At 33.7% G+C, this 17,097-nt stretch overlaps 1 protein-coding gene and 2 pseudogenes across 3 annotated transcripts; 2 read left to right on the top strand and 1 right to left on the bottom strand.

Annotated features, from left to right (window-relative positions):
• Positions 1 to 5,082: 5,082 nt before the first annotated feature.
• LOC143576699 (uncharacterized) lies at positions 5,083 to 6,844 on the bottom strand (annotated as a pseudogene). The gene is made up of 3 exons (XR_013142988.1): positions 6,673 to 6,844; positions 6,502 to 6,607; positions 5,083 to 5,454 (listed from the first exon to the last, which is right to left on the bottom strand). The product of XR_013142988.1 is annotated as an uncharacterized LOC143576699 (transcript).
• A 1,368-nt stretch (positions 6,845 to 8,212) lies between these two features.
• LOC143576692 (lipoamide acyltransferase component of branched-chain alpha-keto acid dehydrogenase complex, mitochondrial-like) lies at positions 8,213 to 11,592 on the top strand (annotated as a pseudogene). Its single transcript, XR_013142987.1, has 8 exons — positions 8,213 to 8,443; positions 9,673 to 9,819; positions 9,888 to 10,013; positions 10,086 to 10,467; positions 10,562 to 10,809; positions 10,936 to 11,024; positions 11,102 to 11,329; positions 11,404 to 11,592. The product of XR_013142987.1 is annotated as a lipoamide acyltransferase component of branched-chain alpha-keto acid dehydrogenase complex, mitochondrial-like (transcript).
• Positions 11,593 to 13,310: 1,718 nt separating this feature from the next.
• LOC143576698 (epoxide hydrolase 1-like) lies at positions 13,311 to 16,622 on the top strand. Its single transcript, XM_077060734.1, has 3 exons — positions 13,311 to 13,792; positions 15,231 to 15,472; positions 16,228 to 16,622. The coding sequence occupies exons 1-3, from the start codon at positions 13,322 to 13,324 to the stop codon at positions 16,472 to 16,474; spliced, it is 960 nt and encodes a 319-aa protein (XP_076916849.1). The 5' UTR covers positions 13,311 to 13,321; the 3' UTR covers positions 16,475 to 16,622.
• The last annotated feature ends 475 nt before the right edge of the window (positions 16,623 to 17,097 follow it).

Here is a 17,097-nt window from a genome sequence, read left to right as displayed (position 1 = left end):
GCAATTATGTTTAACTTTTTTCTTTCCACTGACAAAGATAACTTGTCACGATTCGTTATGGTTTTGTAAATTTATGATATACTAAATAAAATATCAACAATTTATTTATTCTGTTGTTGTAGTTTATAAATTTCTCAAAGCTCTTGTGTTTGTTTTTGTTATGGTTTTATATATAGTTACAAGTTTAATGCATAATCAGTTTGAAATAAAGTGCCGTAAACACCTTATAATACACTTTAATATAGTTTTTGCTAAATAACTAGATAGATGATAAAATTTAAAAATAGAATTGAATAACCAGTATATAATCATCTTATTTTCTAAGTGAAATATAAAATATGAGATTTTATAACTTTCTCGTTATAGTTTTTGGAATAACAACCGGTTTTTTTTTTTTGTCAAACTATTCTACAAATATGAACAAAAATGAGAAGGATTTATAGCCACACAAAAAAAATGCCTAAAAATTTAAAAAAATAAATAACATAACTCAAAATTTAATAAAAAACAAAAAAAGTAAAAACACAAAAATGTTTTCACCGTCTTTCTCGTTCTCATAAAAAAAACACAATGGTAAGTGAAAAAGTTATGTCTTTTTCCTTATCATTGTGTTTTGTGTTTATTTTCATCATTGATTGTGCCTTTTATGCTTAACATTATGTCTTTTTTTTATATTGTGTCATAATGCTCAACATTGTGCTATATTTTGTGTGACATTGTGTTATATTTTGCGATCAATTGTGTCTTGCTTAACATTGTGTCTTTTTTTTTTATATTGTGTCATAATGCTCAACATTGTGCTATATTTTGTGTGACATTGTGTTATATTTTGCGATCAATTGTGTCTTTTTTTAGTTATAATTGTGTCTTTTGTTCATTTTCGTCATTGTGTATTTGATATTGGCATTGTGTCTTTTCGTCAAATTTTTTTTGAACGAGAATGATGGCGGAAACATTTTAGTTTTTAAATTTTTTCGTTTTTTATTTATATTTTGAGTTATGATTTTTTTATTATTTTTTTTTGAATTTATGTTTAAAGGTTTTTTGTGTAATCACAAATCCTTCTCACATTTCTCATTTTTTTCCCTTTGTATTTTAACTTTAGTCAAGCTATTCTATAAATGAGAACAAAAATGAGAAGGATGAAAAGGATTTATAGCCACACAAAAATACCCCTTAAAAATTTAAAAAATAAATTTAGTCAATTTTTTATTATTTTTTTTGGACGAGAATGATTGCGGAAATATTTTAGTTTTTTAATTTTTTTCTTTTTTTATTTATATTTTGAGTTATGATTTTTTTATTATTTTTTGAATTTATGTTTAAGGGTTTTTTCTGTAGTCACAAATCCTTCTCACACTTCTCATTTTTTTTCCCCATTTTTGTCTCCATTTGTATTTTAACTTTACCCTTTATTTTTATATCTTATAAAATAACTAAAGAGCATTAAGTTTCTTTTATCTTTTTAAATAGATTTTCTGTGTCCGGAGGTGGTTTAAAGCATTTCTAACGAATGGATGTTGTTTATAATTTTATTCTTATAGGTTACTTTTAATAATGTGCGTTATTTTTGTATGGTTTTCTACAATCGGGTTCACAATTTTTTTCTTAGAGAAGTATATATAAAATATAAAATAAGAACTTTTAGATGTGTGTAAAGGGGATTGAGTGAGAACCTCAAGGGGGATGATCACATCAAGCATTTATTGATTTAAAATTCGATCAATCATTTGTGTATTACAAGTGAAACCGACAAAAACCTTTTGGTACGTGGATTTTTTGGCTATATCCAAAAGTGAATATTAATGTTAAATCTAGGGTGAGTATAATATAACCGAATAATTCTCTCTTAAATGAATCATATAAGTATAATCGAATTAATCGACGAAACCGAATTGAAGAAATCAAATCAAACTTAATACTGATAGTTCAGCTAGTCGTTTATCAGATAACGGTTTTTATAGGTTGGTTTTGGTTATGATACGTGTCATAAGTCATAACCTAATCAACTGGTCCGAACCGATTTTATATATAAATATTTGTATATGTAATGCTCTTCTTAATCATTAATAGCATGTTTCTAAACAAATAACTAATTACAACATATAAGTATTCAAAACATAACTAATCGCGGAAGTTACAAAAACTAATAGTTGCATATGAGCAAAAATAGTAATTGTTCTTGAGGACTGAGTTGTAGTTGTGACATGTAGGTGATCACTTGTTTATCAAATTGAGAGAGATTTTCATACCAATTATTCCAGTAATTGTTTAAATATTAAGCTAAAAGCCCCTATTAGTGCATACTTCACTTGTGTCTCTTATCATGTTGAAATTAAAAACACAGATTGAAAGTTCTCATATGAAACCAAAATTCAACATACCACATAAGTATTCTATTAAAATATACAAAAGAAATTCCACATCGCTTGTTGTATAAAAAAATCGTGGAAACTTCTAAAAAGAGCACATAAAAAGTTAATTTCCTTTTAATAACCAAAAAGTATATAACTTTATTCAAGCTAAAGTCTTAACAAAAGGATTTAGAACTTTTTCACTCCACAACAAATTGTTGTGTTTAACCAAAAATCATAGTAAAACTACTTTTTTAGTTTTTTTTTAATTAAAAAGCGTTTATAAAATATATATTCTTTTACATCGGAGCTAGTTGAATAACCGATAACCGAATCAATCTTTAACCAATATGGGTCACTTTCTTAAACCATATAACAAAAATATTCGGTTATGGTTTGGTTAGTGACTCATATGAACCGTTAGATGTAATAACAAAATAAGTTCTTTAATTGTGCTTTTGAAAGATTACGCTGAATATAAATGCATATGCATATATATTTGCTGAGGTTGTCGAATTTATAAAACTTTGGTGCTTAGGATATAAAAACTGAAGTATTATGAGCATATAATTGTAAAAATCAATATATGACTATGTAAAATTACCGGTATTAAAAGAAAGACCGGTATTAAAAGAAAAGTACATATATCTTTAAAAAGGAATCATGGGAAGCATCCCTTTATGAAGAAATGTGTGAACAAGTTTGAGACACTTGATTGTATGATGGAAAGAAAGGGCAAAAAGATGGATGAGTGTGAATGAGTAAGTACCCAAAGTAGGTAATACTAGACAACAATCGGTTGTTGATGCATGTGGAGGATACTTGTGTTTGTCATGTCGTCAATGCAAACGTTTATAGTTGGATTGTTGTCTCATTAGCAATTGACAATGTAGACTAGGATGCTACATTGCAACGTGGTGGTCATTTAAATACAAGTAGTGTCAACTTCAAAAAATATTTTGGAGTGTTAGAAGAGTATTACCCCTTATGTCACTATTGAAACAAAACCAATCTACTATACCCGATACAATGCATTTATTATATATAATGGACCTTTTGTCAAGGCACGAGTTTTACGATATGTGGTAGCAAATACGAGTGTTGTATAAAAGAAATAGAAATGGTATAAAAATTATATGGATTAATGTTTATAAAATTACACTTTATACATTTTTTTTGTTATTTTACGCAACATCGTTCAAAACAACTTTAAATTAAAAAATAAATAACTTGTACAAGTAACTAAAGCACATGATACACGAGATTAATTCACCCAAAACAAAAATGAAACAAAGATAAAGAAAAATAAACAAAAAATAACCTACTTGACCGCTATCCCACTCGCTGGTTAAAGTTTGTTTGGTTTTTTGAACGATAGCAAAAGAAATTTAATTAAAAAGCGCATAACAAACTGCCGTGATAACACCACAAGAACTAAAATTTTAGGTCCAGAAGCACAAAACAAACACCAAAAAACACAAAGATAACATTGAGCAAAATCAACTAAAGCAACTCCATGGTTCTTCACGCCACTTATATAAGATTGACTTCCACTTTGAGTGACTTTTTACCTATTTAACGTGACCAGCTTGATGTCTTTAAAAATCTTTTCACCTTGTTTTTGAATCACTTGAATCTCATCTCATTTCAATTTTTCCATAATGCCCTCCACATGCTATACAAAACTGTCAAAACCGTTAACCAAACCTTTTTTCTTACTTTGCTCGGAAACTCCAACTCTATTCTTTCTTTTACATATTAGCATTTGGCTAGGAACCGGACTTTAATAAACCACACAAGTTATCCACTCCATCCCAAACGATAGAAGCAACCAGACAACTACCAAAAATACAAGGCCTTACACAAAGGCGTTCCGACGTGCGGTCCACCACAAAACTGACTCACATATAAGATAAGTTAAAGAAGTCTCTTATTGTTGAGACTAACCTAAATAAATGTCGCCTTAATCTGGCCCAACAAGTTGTCTTACAAGAGTTGTTGATTTTTCTTGTTATGAAATTTGCACTACCTTTTACCTTTGTTTAGCTTTAATGACTTTTAGTTTTGAAAGAACTTTGTCCTAATCATAAATTTCCATAGCCGATTATGTCAAATCGAATATGAATTCCATAGCAGACTAGGAAAACTCTGAAACCAAAGTTGGTTTGGCTTCGGTTGTCAAGACTTATAAGCCGTTACTAATGGTTTGACCGAAAATCCATCGAAACCAAATCGAGAACACTTGTAGTCTATAACTGGAGTTCTGGATTTCTACTTCACTCTGAGCTTCCAAAATAGTTGATCCACCTTTTGTCTACTGGCATGCAGCTCTAGCTTCGTCCCTACCAAAGGGCGTGGCCTCGTCTGTCAATAGCGCCCCCCCCCCCCCCCCCAAAGCATCCGATGGAGATCGTCCAAGCAAACAAGTATGTGGAAATTCTTAACTTTAATCGGTTGTGGAAATTGTTGTGACGAGTGATGATCTTGCAAATGTGTAGCCACGGTAACAAAGAACCAACAATACCCAAACCACAAAGATGGCCCTTGTGCTTTTTCAGGCCACCCAACCTAACCGTTGAGATCCATTTTAGCGGAATGAAGTTTAGGTATTAAATAGAAAGAAAGCTAACCAGGAAAAGTAGAATTAAAAGCGTTCATGGTTACTAAATTCGAGTTAACAAAGACCAGCTTCTGTTTCAATAAGCAATCAAATCAAACCGAAAAAATATACAAGCACACAGATTTGAAGCAATATACTTCGACACTTTTATTTATTAATTAAACTTGACACACAAAACTGAATACATAACTCTCTATTTATACTAGATATAAACTAGTCCTACTCTGATACGAAAATTATCAAACAAATATAATTAATCAAACCTGAGAAACATACTGATTCAAAACATGCAACTTAACCAACTCCAACTCTTCAACCATTATGTTCTTTTCTTTTGGATTATCAGCTCCTCATTTGCAGAAAATCTGAATTAATTCTCCAGCCTCCTGTTTGCTGGTCAACCAGATTTGAACAACAACACTGCTTTTGAATCCAAGTAGAAGTACACGAAGTGATTCGTCTCATGAGTCACATAAGAACCTGCACAAACAAACCCTTAGTTTCAAATCAATTATAGATTACTGCAAGCTTCCCCTTTCACTTGCAGATTACCACTTTACCCCCTTGTAGACAGTAACACAGATCCAAGATTTACAAAATATCAACTCACCACCATACACATGTTTATAGTTACAGCGGTTCCATACCATCACAAAATCAGATGTTCAAGCGACTTCGTTCGAATAAACAACAATAACATCATGTCATTTGTATAATAAACTAGCGATGCCTTATGTCTTCAAGTTTATCCATATAAACAACATATTTGCACCTATGTTTATGTGATTCTTTATAAACTGTTAAAATACAAATACAGATCTATACACAATTGCAGGAAGACACCGATTAACATCAGAAACTTTACAAAAATCATTCTTCATAATAAAAAACCGTCGATCTTTGTCAAGATTCATATATTACTCAGTGCCAGTCTGCAATTATAATCTTGACAAAGATCAGCAGTTCTGTAAAGCTAAACTACTTGAATAACAGAAGGTACTAAACTGATAACCATTATTACAATTAAATGTCAAACAAATCACAATCAGAAGCACACATTTTATAATTACAAAGGTTTCGTATCAACAATAACATCATGTGATGTGCATAATAAACACCACAGTAAGAAAAGTAGTTATGCATATACTAATGATACCTACGGTTATGTGATTCTGTACAAACTGTGAAATACAGATTTATAAAATTGCAGAAAGACACCAATTAACATCAGAAACTTGACAAAGATCATTGTTCATAAACAAAAGCCGCTGATCTTTGTCACGATTTGTAACCAAAAGGTACTAAAAGATATGATTAATATTATTCCAATCAAATGCCCTAATTTGCCAAATATTCATCAATAATATGCAGTTAAATTGTTGATACATTAATAATAACAATTAGGTAGCTAGGGTTTTGAACCTAAATCACTAGATCTGCTTCACTAACAATAAAGCTAGTAATATGATCGTTATAATAATAATAATAATAATATATAAAAATAATAATAAGAAATGAATGAAATACCGAAGTTTTGTCCGACGATGCAGTGCCACGTAGGACCGTGAAGCTTATCGAATTCTTTCTTAATCTGTTCAGCAACATCCTTTTCGACGGTGAGATTATCGAAGGCCTGTGTGAATGTGAAATTGTGATTAGTTTAATAATTATTAATTAACTTATTTATGTGTGAATTACTTGAATGGCGACATTGATGGCTTCGGTTTGCGTATCTTCCTTCATATCGGCGCTCTTGATTACTACTTTTCTGCTGGTGGTGGAAGTAGAAGACATCGACGGTGGTGATGCGCTGGATTTCTGGTTACCGGTGGACGGAACCGACCAAGGATCTCTTCCGATCTTCACTCATTGCCCTCGTCTCTGTTGGAGTGGAAAACGGATTAAATGCCGACACTTTACCACAACATATTAATATATTTATCATTTGTTCATGGGTCCGTTCGGTTCGGTTCGGTTCGGTTCCGATCAGATTTTAAAACAGGTTGTTTATCAGTTTTAGATTTTTTGGTTTTTAGATTGAGTTCGGTTTAGTTTTGTCATTTGAGATTAAAAATATATATTTGGAAAAAAGATAACTGGTCAAAGATCAATGAATTTTGGGCCTTTTTTTTGTTAATTAATAACTAGTTGGCTATATGGGTAAGCAAGTTAACCATCGTAATTGATAGCTGAACCATAACTGATATAATCGAACCGATTTTATCCGATAGCAAACATAACCAGTGGGTCGATTTAATAAATTTTGAAAAACCGCCAGATACGAGTCGGTTTTGGTTATGGATAATTCCAAATCCGCCATAACCGAACACACTGTAACCGACTCGTTTTAACCTTCAAAACCGTTTAACCGAAACTGGCATAACGGATTGGTTATGGTTATAGGTTTGACCCAAACCGACCTAGAGGTGGGCAAATAAACCGATTAACCGACCTGACCCGAAAATCGAACTAAAACCGAACCAGTATGAAACCGATTATGTAGAAACAGGTTCGGAACTGGTTTGTTATTTTCTTCACAAAATCCGGTTCCAAACCGGGTTAACCGAAAAACCGGCTAAAACCGATCGTAACATGGTAAGAAATCAGTTTCAACCCGAACCGAAACCGATTATAAACTGGTTTTGACTTTTGTTGACCTAACTAAACCGGTTTCAATCCAAACCGATTTTGAGTTTTAAACCAGTTTGTACACCTCTAAACCGACTCATGCACACCCTTAGTTGACTATCATACAATTGGGATAGTGCACAATTTAGAATAACTACGTTGTCTGACGATAGGGCTCCAACAGCCTCGTTTTACAGACGTTAAGGTGTCAGATACTTAAAATTGGCCATTAGTAAGGGAACGTGCAAAATTATAATGACTACATATGTGCAAACTGGAATTGAAATATAAAAAAATAAAACATAAAAATGTGATGAAAAAGAATAATAAAAACGGTCGTTGGATAAACAAGTCGACGGTTTTTTTTCTTAAACTTTTACTCATTTAAGGTTGAAATAAAATATTAATTAATTAATTAATATTAATAAAAGAAGCCGTACTCATCTTGACTTAGGAGTTGAGTTTGGTATTATAAGTGTGAGCTCGTTGATTCAATAAGATGTTCATGTGACAAAACCTTGACTCAGATTCATCATATCCATTATCTTCATATAAATCAATTCCTACTTATTATTATTATTATTATTATTATTATTATAATAACATTGAATTTCATATTTTATTATATTATTATTTACATTCTTCCATCTACAAATACATTTACCTGCCAATCCAATCGGATCATCCAATCCACAACATGCTGTTATCTCGCCGGATTCTTCACCGGATCGCCGGCCGGAGCTGCTTACGTCACCTCACGCCGGCGACAGGCCCCGTTTTTCGCCAGTTCTTCGGCGTAGCCCCAATTTCTTCCAAGTCAAAGTGTGACTTCGATTATAAGGTTAATAATGTTGGTTGCTGGTATATGATCTATATGTGCTCGTGTGTTTTTAATCTAAGTTCTCTGCATGCATTTTGTTATGAATCTGTTTCAGAATATACACTTTATAGTTTATATCTAGACATCCTGTTGACTTTTGTGGTCAAACAAGTCAGGTTTAGGCCCTGTTTGTTTTTGCCTCTTTTCTCTGAATAGAGGAAACGTCTGATTCGGTCAGACGTAATCAGACGTGGGGCTGTTTGTTTTTTTTCTGGCATTAAGAGGTTCAGCGTCTTAGTAGCATCTGAACCAGTAAGAGCTTTTAGTGGGTCTGAAAACCTCTTAACCAAAAAAAAACATACGTTTGTCTCCGGCCTCCATTAACTTCTAACCCGGAGACTAGGCTCCATCTCCGACGACTAGAGGTTCGTCTCTAGCCTCCACCTCTTAATGATTCAGATTTCAGACATTTGAACCACCTCTTAACATTCAGATGTGGTATTCAGATTCAGACTTAAATCTCTAAAAAAAACAAACGGGGCCTTAGACTTTTAGTATCTGCAGGCCTGTTATAAACCGAACGAACGGACATGGACGAGGGCGTGTTCGTGTTGGTTCATTTAAGTTTGACTGAACACGAACATATAATCGAACAATTTTTTTTGTACGTGTTGGTTCATTTAAGTTTAACCGAACAAGAATATATAATTGAACAATTTTTTTGTTCGTGTTCATTCATGTTCATTCGTTTGAAACCTATACGAACAGTTCACGAACGTAAACGAACATAATTACATAAATAAATAAACTTAAAAGAACATAATTGACCAAACACAAAAGAACAAGTTTAATATATCACAATTCATCCAAAAACACATCTAAATTAGTGGTTAAATTTTACACGATTTATGCAAATATTCATCATGATTCTACGGTTTCTACCCGAATATATATATATATATAACTACTTAAAAATATTGTTATACGAACCCCTTTTGTGTTTATATTTATAAAGATACAACTACTTACGTATTTATTAAAATTTATTCGAACTTGTCGTTCACGAACATAAATGAACGAACAAAACGTGTCTTCATGTTTGTTCATTTATTAAATAAACAAACTTTCCGCTGAACAGTTCATGAAAATTCCGTTCGTTTACAAGCCTGAGTATCTGATCCTGTGGTATCTACATAATTTATACACATAATTTTGTGGTAACATAAGTTTTATGTGATGTTAAAATGTAGTTGAACAATCTGTATACTATCAAGGGGTACAAATTTTCAACTAATGCACTGGAAAGTCAACAAGTCAACGGTATTGTTGACATACCTTTAGCACAAACTGGTGAAGGTATTGCAGAGTGTGAACTCCTCCAGTGGTTTGTTCAAGAGGTAAATCATTATCTAATTACATAATTAAGTCGAGCTTATCGCGAATAATAATAATAAGATCTTGCTAGGGAGATCAAGTTGAAGAATATCAACGTCTTTTTGAAGTTCAAAGTGATAAAGCAACCATAGAAATAACGAGTCGGTATAACGGGACAGTTGCTAAAGTTCTACATGTTCCCGGTGACATTATAAAGGTAGCACTTTAATTATTAATTATTTTTTTCTGTCCGTTAATTTTCATTATGTAACATTTTGTGTTATCCTAGGTTGGTGAAACTCTGTTGAAACTAACAGTTGACGATTCATCGGTTCCATATGGGGCTGCTGAGTCATCACCCGGGTCCGATACATCTGGATCTGATGACAATAAACCAGAAGTTAAAAAGAGTACAAAAGGTGAAGCTTTATGCACGCCTGCGGTTAGGAGCCTTGCAAAAGAACATAATATTGATATTAATGATGTCCCGGGAACTGGTATTCATGGAAGAATATCAAAAGAAGATGTTTTAAAATACGCTATAGAAAAAGGAATTATCGAAGATAAACTCGCGTATTTAATCCTAGTTCGATTGAACCGATGGAGGGACCCGAAGAGAAACTTCACGAGATAGCCGAGTCACTTTATCAGGATAAGATACTCACCCTGAGGTATTTCTAAATAATTTCATATATATGGTTATATTAGGATTATTGAGATAAATGAGATTAATACTACTACTAATACTAATATATGTATTTTCAGGGCTTATCAACGCGCGATGGTTAAATCGATGACCGCAGCCGCAAGGGTACCTCATTTTCACTATGTGGAAGAAATAAACTGTGACTCACTTATAGACCTTAAATCCGCTTTCCAAAAAGAAAACACCGATCCTGAGATCAAATTCACGTTCCTCCCTGTTCTAATAAAATCACTCTCCATGGCATTAACCACACACCCGTTGGTCAACAGTACCTTTAACTTGGACACTTATGAAGTCACACTAAAAGGTCCATATACTTTGTTACTTGTATTTTAATACAAACCAGTTCGCAACGCCCATACATGGTTGGGCCTTGCGAACTGGGAAAAGATTCTCTGAATCTTGGTTTGATAAAATTTGTTAATCATTATAGGATCTCACAATATTGGGATTGCGATGGCTACACCGTCTGGATTAGTGGTACCGAACATAAAAAATGTTCAGTCACTTTCGATATTGGAGGTCGGTAGTTAATCTTTTATTGTTTTTTAATAAAGATAAGGCGAATACTTGATATACTGTATGTGCATTCTCTGCAGATAACTAAGGAATTATCACGCCTGCAAAAACTAGCAATGGCAAACAAGCTCCCGCCTACAGATGTATCTGGCGGGACCATAACTCTAAGCAATATTGGATCGATTGGCGGGAAATTCGGTTCACCGCTTATTAATGTTCCGGAAGTTGCCATTATTGCCCTTGGGAAAATTCAGAAAGTTGCTCATTTTAAGGATGATGGAAGTGTTTATCCTGTCTCGATTATGACGGTAATTTTTAATAGAGTGGAATAACATAATTGTATAAAGTTGTTGAATTAACGGTTTGATTGGATTAATTTTAGGTAAATATCGCGGCTGATCATAGGATTCTTGATGGCGCAAATGTTGCGTTATTCTGCAAAGAATGGAAGGCGTATATTGAGAAACCGGAATTGTTGTTGTTGTGTATGAGATGATCTGTCTCTGGTTTTGTTTTCTGTAAGACTGAAATCATGTTAAGGAAATAAATATTTCTCTCAAGCTGTTAGTGATGATGTGCCTGTGACAATAAATATTTAATTGAAAAAACAAATAACATTTTAAAGTTGAATGGGGCCTAATGTTTTATGTTTCGGGGCCTAAGCGTTCGCCTTTCCTTTTAAGTCCATTAGCCATCCATATATGCATGTGTCCCGACCTGAAACCGATTTGTTTGAAATGAGCTGAGGTTTGGAACCGGTTTAAAACATAACTAAACTGTCTAAACCTATGCTTTCCCAATTCAAAAACCGGTTTCGGATCCAAACCCGCTTCACAAGGTTTGGAAGAAAGCTGTTTTATTCACCTCTACTTTTATGGATGTGTTATGTGGTCATTAAGTTTTGTTTTATGTGTTGAAAAATTTATCTAATTATTCAAATCAAATTGGGAGCAATTAAATAAAAGTTTAGAACTTCATATCAAAGAACTGTAAAAGGAATGTAAAATGACCAAAATAAATTCTTTTTAATGGTGTAAGTCAAGAAATTGTTTATTTCACTATCTTTATCCCGTAATGTCTTCCATCAATCTTGTCAACCCGTACCACTTTTTAATCATTACTTGACTGGATTTTTAACCTAAAAATTATTGTCAAAAATCTCGTAAGAAGCCAAAAGAATCTTGTCGAAAGCCGAGATAAATTACGTATTAAGACGAGATAAATCTCGTCGGAAAAAAAGATAAGTCTCGTTGAAATCCAAAAAATTCTCGTTGGATGTCAAAAAAGTTCTTGCCAGACACCCAAAAGTTCCCTTCAACTCTAGTGACTTAAAAAAACAACTAAGTTGTATGATGCATGACAAATTATTATTGATTGAAAATCCAAGGTTAACTAAACATTGTGTCAGTTAACATTACTGGTGCAACTTGCAAGACACATGTTTGGTCATTTTCCCAAAAGGAATCAAACTGTTGCATCATCATAAAGTATGATAACTCTATTCCCAACTAACTCACATTCCTTTCACTCACAAAATAAGTGTTTATGAAACGTTTTTCAAGTTTTAGGTGTCATTTGCAAAAATTGACAACATAGATATTATAAACTAATCGTGACGAGTAGTTTATAATTACACACGAGTAGTTTGTAGAACCAGTTAAAACTTGCCACGTGCCCTTAAACTAACCGTAACGAGCAGGTTCACTAATCATTTGCTCGTCACGACTAATTAAGTTTCATGCCTTGTATCAACGCCCACGAGTAATTCATAAGTCATTTAGTCGCGACGACTAGTTTACCTGGTTCACATTCCCAACACGAGTACTTTATTAGTAGTTAACTCGTCGCGACTAGTTTAACCTTACAATCTACTCGTCTCGACTAAAGAACTTATGAATTACTCACGGGCGTTGATTACGAGACATAAAACTTATTTAGTCGTGACGAGTAAATTGATAGTAATCTGCTAGTTACGGTTAGTTTAAAGACACGTGTCAAGTTTTAATTGGTTATACAAACTACTTGTCACGACTAGATTCTAATACCTATTTTGAGAATTTCTTGTAAATGATACCTAAAACCTGAAAAACGTTTCCACAAACGATTATTTTGAGAATTTTCTATTTTTCTAAACAATAATACCCAAATTAATTTTTAAATATAGTAATAATAATAATAAATGCTCAACAAAACACCACACTCTGAGTTTGAGATAAGATGTGGACCGTTATCAACTAAACTAACGTATATAAATTGTGTTCACTCTTCCAACCTCTAATTCTTAAACCAATCACAACAACATGGAACACATCAGTCACAAAACAATCGAAGTCAATGGCATCAACATGCACATAGCAGAAATGGGTCAAGGCCCAGTAGTCTTACTCCTTCATGGTTTCCCTGAGCTCTGGTACTCTTGGTGCCACCAGATACTCTTCCTGGCTGCCAACGGCTACCGCGCTATCGCCCCGGACCTTCGTGGCTTCGGAGACACCACCTGGGCGCCTGTAGATGATCCCACTAAGTTCAGTTCACTACATGTTGTTGGTGATCTTGTGGCACTCATTGATGCACTTGGTGAGGATAAGGTTTTTGTTGTTGGGCATGACTGGGGTGCGACGATCGCGTGGAGGCTGTGCTTGTTTCGACCCGATAAGGTTAAAGGTTTGGTCAATTTCGGTGTTCATTTTAGTCCAAGAAACCCTCAAGGGAAAGATGTGGAGATGTTTCGTGCGGTGTATGGAGATGATCACTACATTTGCAGATTACAGGTCTGTTAGATATTTTTAGTGTAACTGAATTGACTTGTTGAATAAGGTACGTCATAATATACATTAAACTAGTGAGGTGAAACCCATAACCAATGGGGATTCCAAGGGGGCATGACAGAACCGAGCCCTGGTGCGGAAGCGTGAAAATAGTCGTTAATAATCAACGGTGTGGAGCTCGGGTCTAGGGTTAGGATCGAATCTCACTCGTATTCACTCTTGAAAGATGTTCGGACGGATGAGGTGTATTGGGAGAGAGCCTGATTTGATTAACAATCAACAATAAAGTAGGATGAACAATTGTAATCAAAACACAAAAGATAGAAATGGTAGTATGAAATATTAGCCGAATGATACACACAAAGATGAAACACTCATACATACATTCATACATACAATCGATTAAGAAATATCAGCCGCCACCAGGAGAGCTCATCCTGGAGGCGGAGACTCTCTCAAAGGGATAAAACCCTAAATCTCACACATACACAATACATTCACTCCTCCTAGACAAATGAATAAAAACATCTATTTATACTAGTCTAGCATGACTTGGCCTTCAAGCCATCCACCCTTGGTTGAGAGCAAAATAATATATTTTTCACCCACAAATTAATTCGATGCGTCGGTATAAAACATAGGTTCCAACAGGGCAGAGTGCCTGTGGTTGAATTTTCGGAGTTTGTTACACATAAATTCTAAGTCAAAATAAGCGTTTTTTTTAATGAAATTGGAATTCCAAATGGATAACTATAATTAACAGTTTCCAAACTTAATCCCGCTTATATTATTTTGTTGTCCTTTTGGTTGATACTTAAATTCGTTCTCAATCACCGTATGAATTTCTGTCTCATTTGAGTTTATCCGATTTAGTATTTAGAGAACCACAATAATTTTAATCTGAAACGAAACTCCAAAAGTATCACATGACTCTCAGATTGTCCAGGAGATTATCACGAAATTCCACAACATGTTGTTCAATTGGTGTATTAGATTTATGAAACCGAAACCGATCGTTAACTGAAAATACCAAAATCACCAATCCAAACAAAAGATGGTTTGGTTTTATGTTTCCGTAAAAACGAATTATTTTGACTGTTAAATAATTTATAAAAGTTAATAAATAGTGTAACCAAATTATTTTAACAATTTAACACACATGTAAAATAATAAATTAATCATTAATTAACAAAATAATTTAGGCCCAATTAAATATATTTTTGGGCTATGTTTTTTCATAAATTTCCGACACAAATGGTAAAATCCAAAAAAATAATAATGGAATACAAATCAAACGATTTCGAAAAACTTAAAAACAAAAATATTTGGTTTTTGATTCAGCTTGAACACAAGACCGATCCAAACCGACCTATGAAAGCTCACCCCTAGTTTTATTTTAGGATAATAAACAAGAAATTACCTAATGAAAGAACCTTTATAGGAACCAGGAGAAATTGAAGCTGTGTTTGCAAATGTTGGAACGATGCAAGTCATCAAGAAGTTCTTGACACACCGCGATCTTAGTCCTTATTATTTTCCTAAAGGCAAGCCATTTGGAGATGAACATAATACTCCAGTTATCTTGCCATCTTGGTTAACTGAAGAAGATGTTGATTGTTACGCTAAAAAGTTCGAGCAAACTGGCTTCACAGGAGGAATAAACTACTATCGTTGTTTTGATATGTAAGTTCCTTTGTAATTCTTTAAAATCTGAAATATTGATTAGCCTGGCAAAACGATGGCTCTGGATGGGTTGGGTAACGGGTCATGATGCGTTTAATGGGTTCTGCTCAAAATAGGTTTGGGTCAGAGCGGGCCATTGTAAAAAATGTCAAGTTGGTATTTAGAGTATTATAATGTAAACTTCATATTATGTTTGATTATTAAGTCAAAACAGTTTAGAATCGTTGCATCAACCGTCACACCATGAAACTGTGTCATTCTGCAAGTTCAACAATCTAAAAGTATTCTCGTCCAAAGTTCAACCAGAAATAATGGTACTAACCAGATAGTCTAACTTTAGAGTCTTACATGATAATGCTCGTTCATTGAGAGTCTTAATAAAAATGCTTGCTCGTTGGGAGTCTCACATAATAAACCTCCAGCTTGATGGTCTTACTAATAATGCTTATTTGTTGGGAGTCATACGGCTACCCCACTTGGTAGAGGCACATGCGCCTTAGAGGGGATGTCCCAAGTTCAAACATGAGCAAGGGAAGTAATTAAGATTACTGGTGTAAAGTAGAGTATTGGTAACATTTACAGTTAAGAAAACAGAATCTTAATAATGTTTAGCTTGTTGGGAGTTTTGCATAATAATGTTTCAACTTGGCACCATCCGTGAGACCTTATCTGACAGCTAGCCCTCTAATGTTCATAACCTACATATACTTTTATATTGAAATTTCAAACTGAAATCTGAATTGACTTACCTGCAGAAATTGGGAGCTAGAAGCACCTTGGACAAATGCTAAAATAAACGTACCAACGCAGTTTGTTGTCGGGGAGTTAGATGTGGTGTATAACATCCCAATTGTTAAAGAATACATACACAATGGTGGATTTCATGAGCATGTACCTCTTTTGGAAGAAGTTGTTGTAATTGAAGATGCTGCTCATTTCGTCACTCAAGAAGTCCCTGATAAAGTCAACAAACACATCTTTGACTTCCTCCAAAAGTTCTAGATTTGTTTTTTTAGTACTCCATTTGGTTCCATGATCTAATAAGTCAATAAGCAAATCTTAGATATGTGTAGAATCTGTTGTGTTGGTATTTCCTTTAATGTTTGTAGACTAATGAATTATGTGTTTTAATTTAATGCATTTGCACAAATCGAAGGGTTTGTTGTGTAACAATATGACGAACACCATAGGTACACAACATGACGAACACCATAGGGCTAACGTATTACTTATACGGAATTTAAAAGCAAAGATCATTTCATAAAAGTTTAAATAGTTACATAACTCAAAAGAAATCATAAACCAATTTTCATCACATTTATTTATATGTAACCAAACCAGATCTTGAGGATACATAATAAGAAATTAAAATTAAAATTTTTTGTAGAAACTCAATTATGTGTTTACTTCATCAGGCTTTTTTGGTGGATGAAGTGTGTCACACCGTCCATGACGACAACATCCTCCAACAACGGAACATCTTTTTTAAACTGATCATCAACGACGTAGTCCTTCAACCCCTGTATATGTTAGGTCAAATCCAGGTCTCGGATGATGAATTTTGTCGGCGATCGAACCTATTATCATTTTGAAATGAAAGGAAGAGAACATTAAAGATATAGTCA

This window comes from Bidens hawaiensis, unplaced genomic scaffold, assembly GCF_021521415.1.
Source record: "Bidens hawaiensis isolate Kalapana, Puna unplaced genomic scaffold, B.hawaiensis_p1.1 tig00028269_1, whole genome shotgun sequence".
Taxonomy (NCBI): Eukaryota; Viridiplantae; Streptophyta; class Magnoliopsida; order Asterales; family Asteraceae; genus Bidens; species Bidens hawaiensis.
Note: the sequence above shows the minus strand (reverse complement) of the source record. Positions and strands in the feature narration are given on the sequence as shown.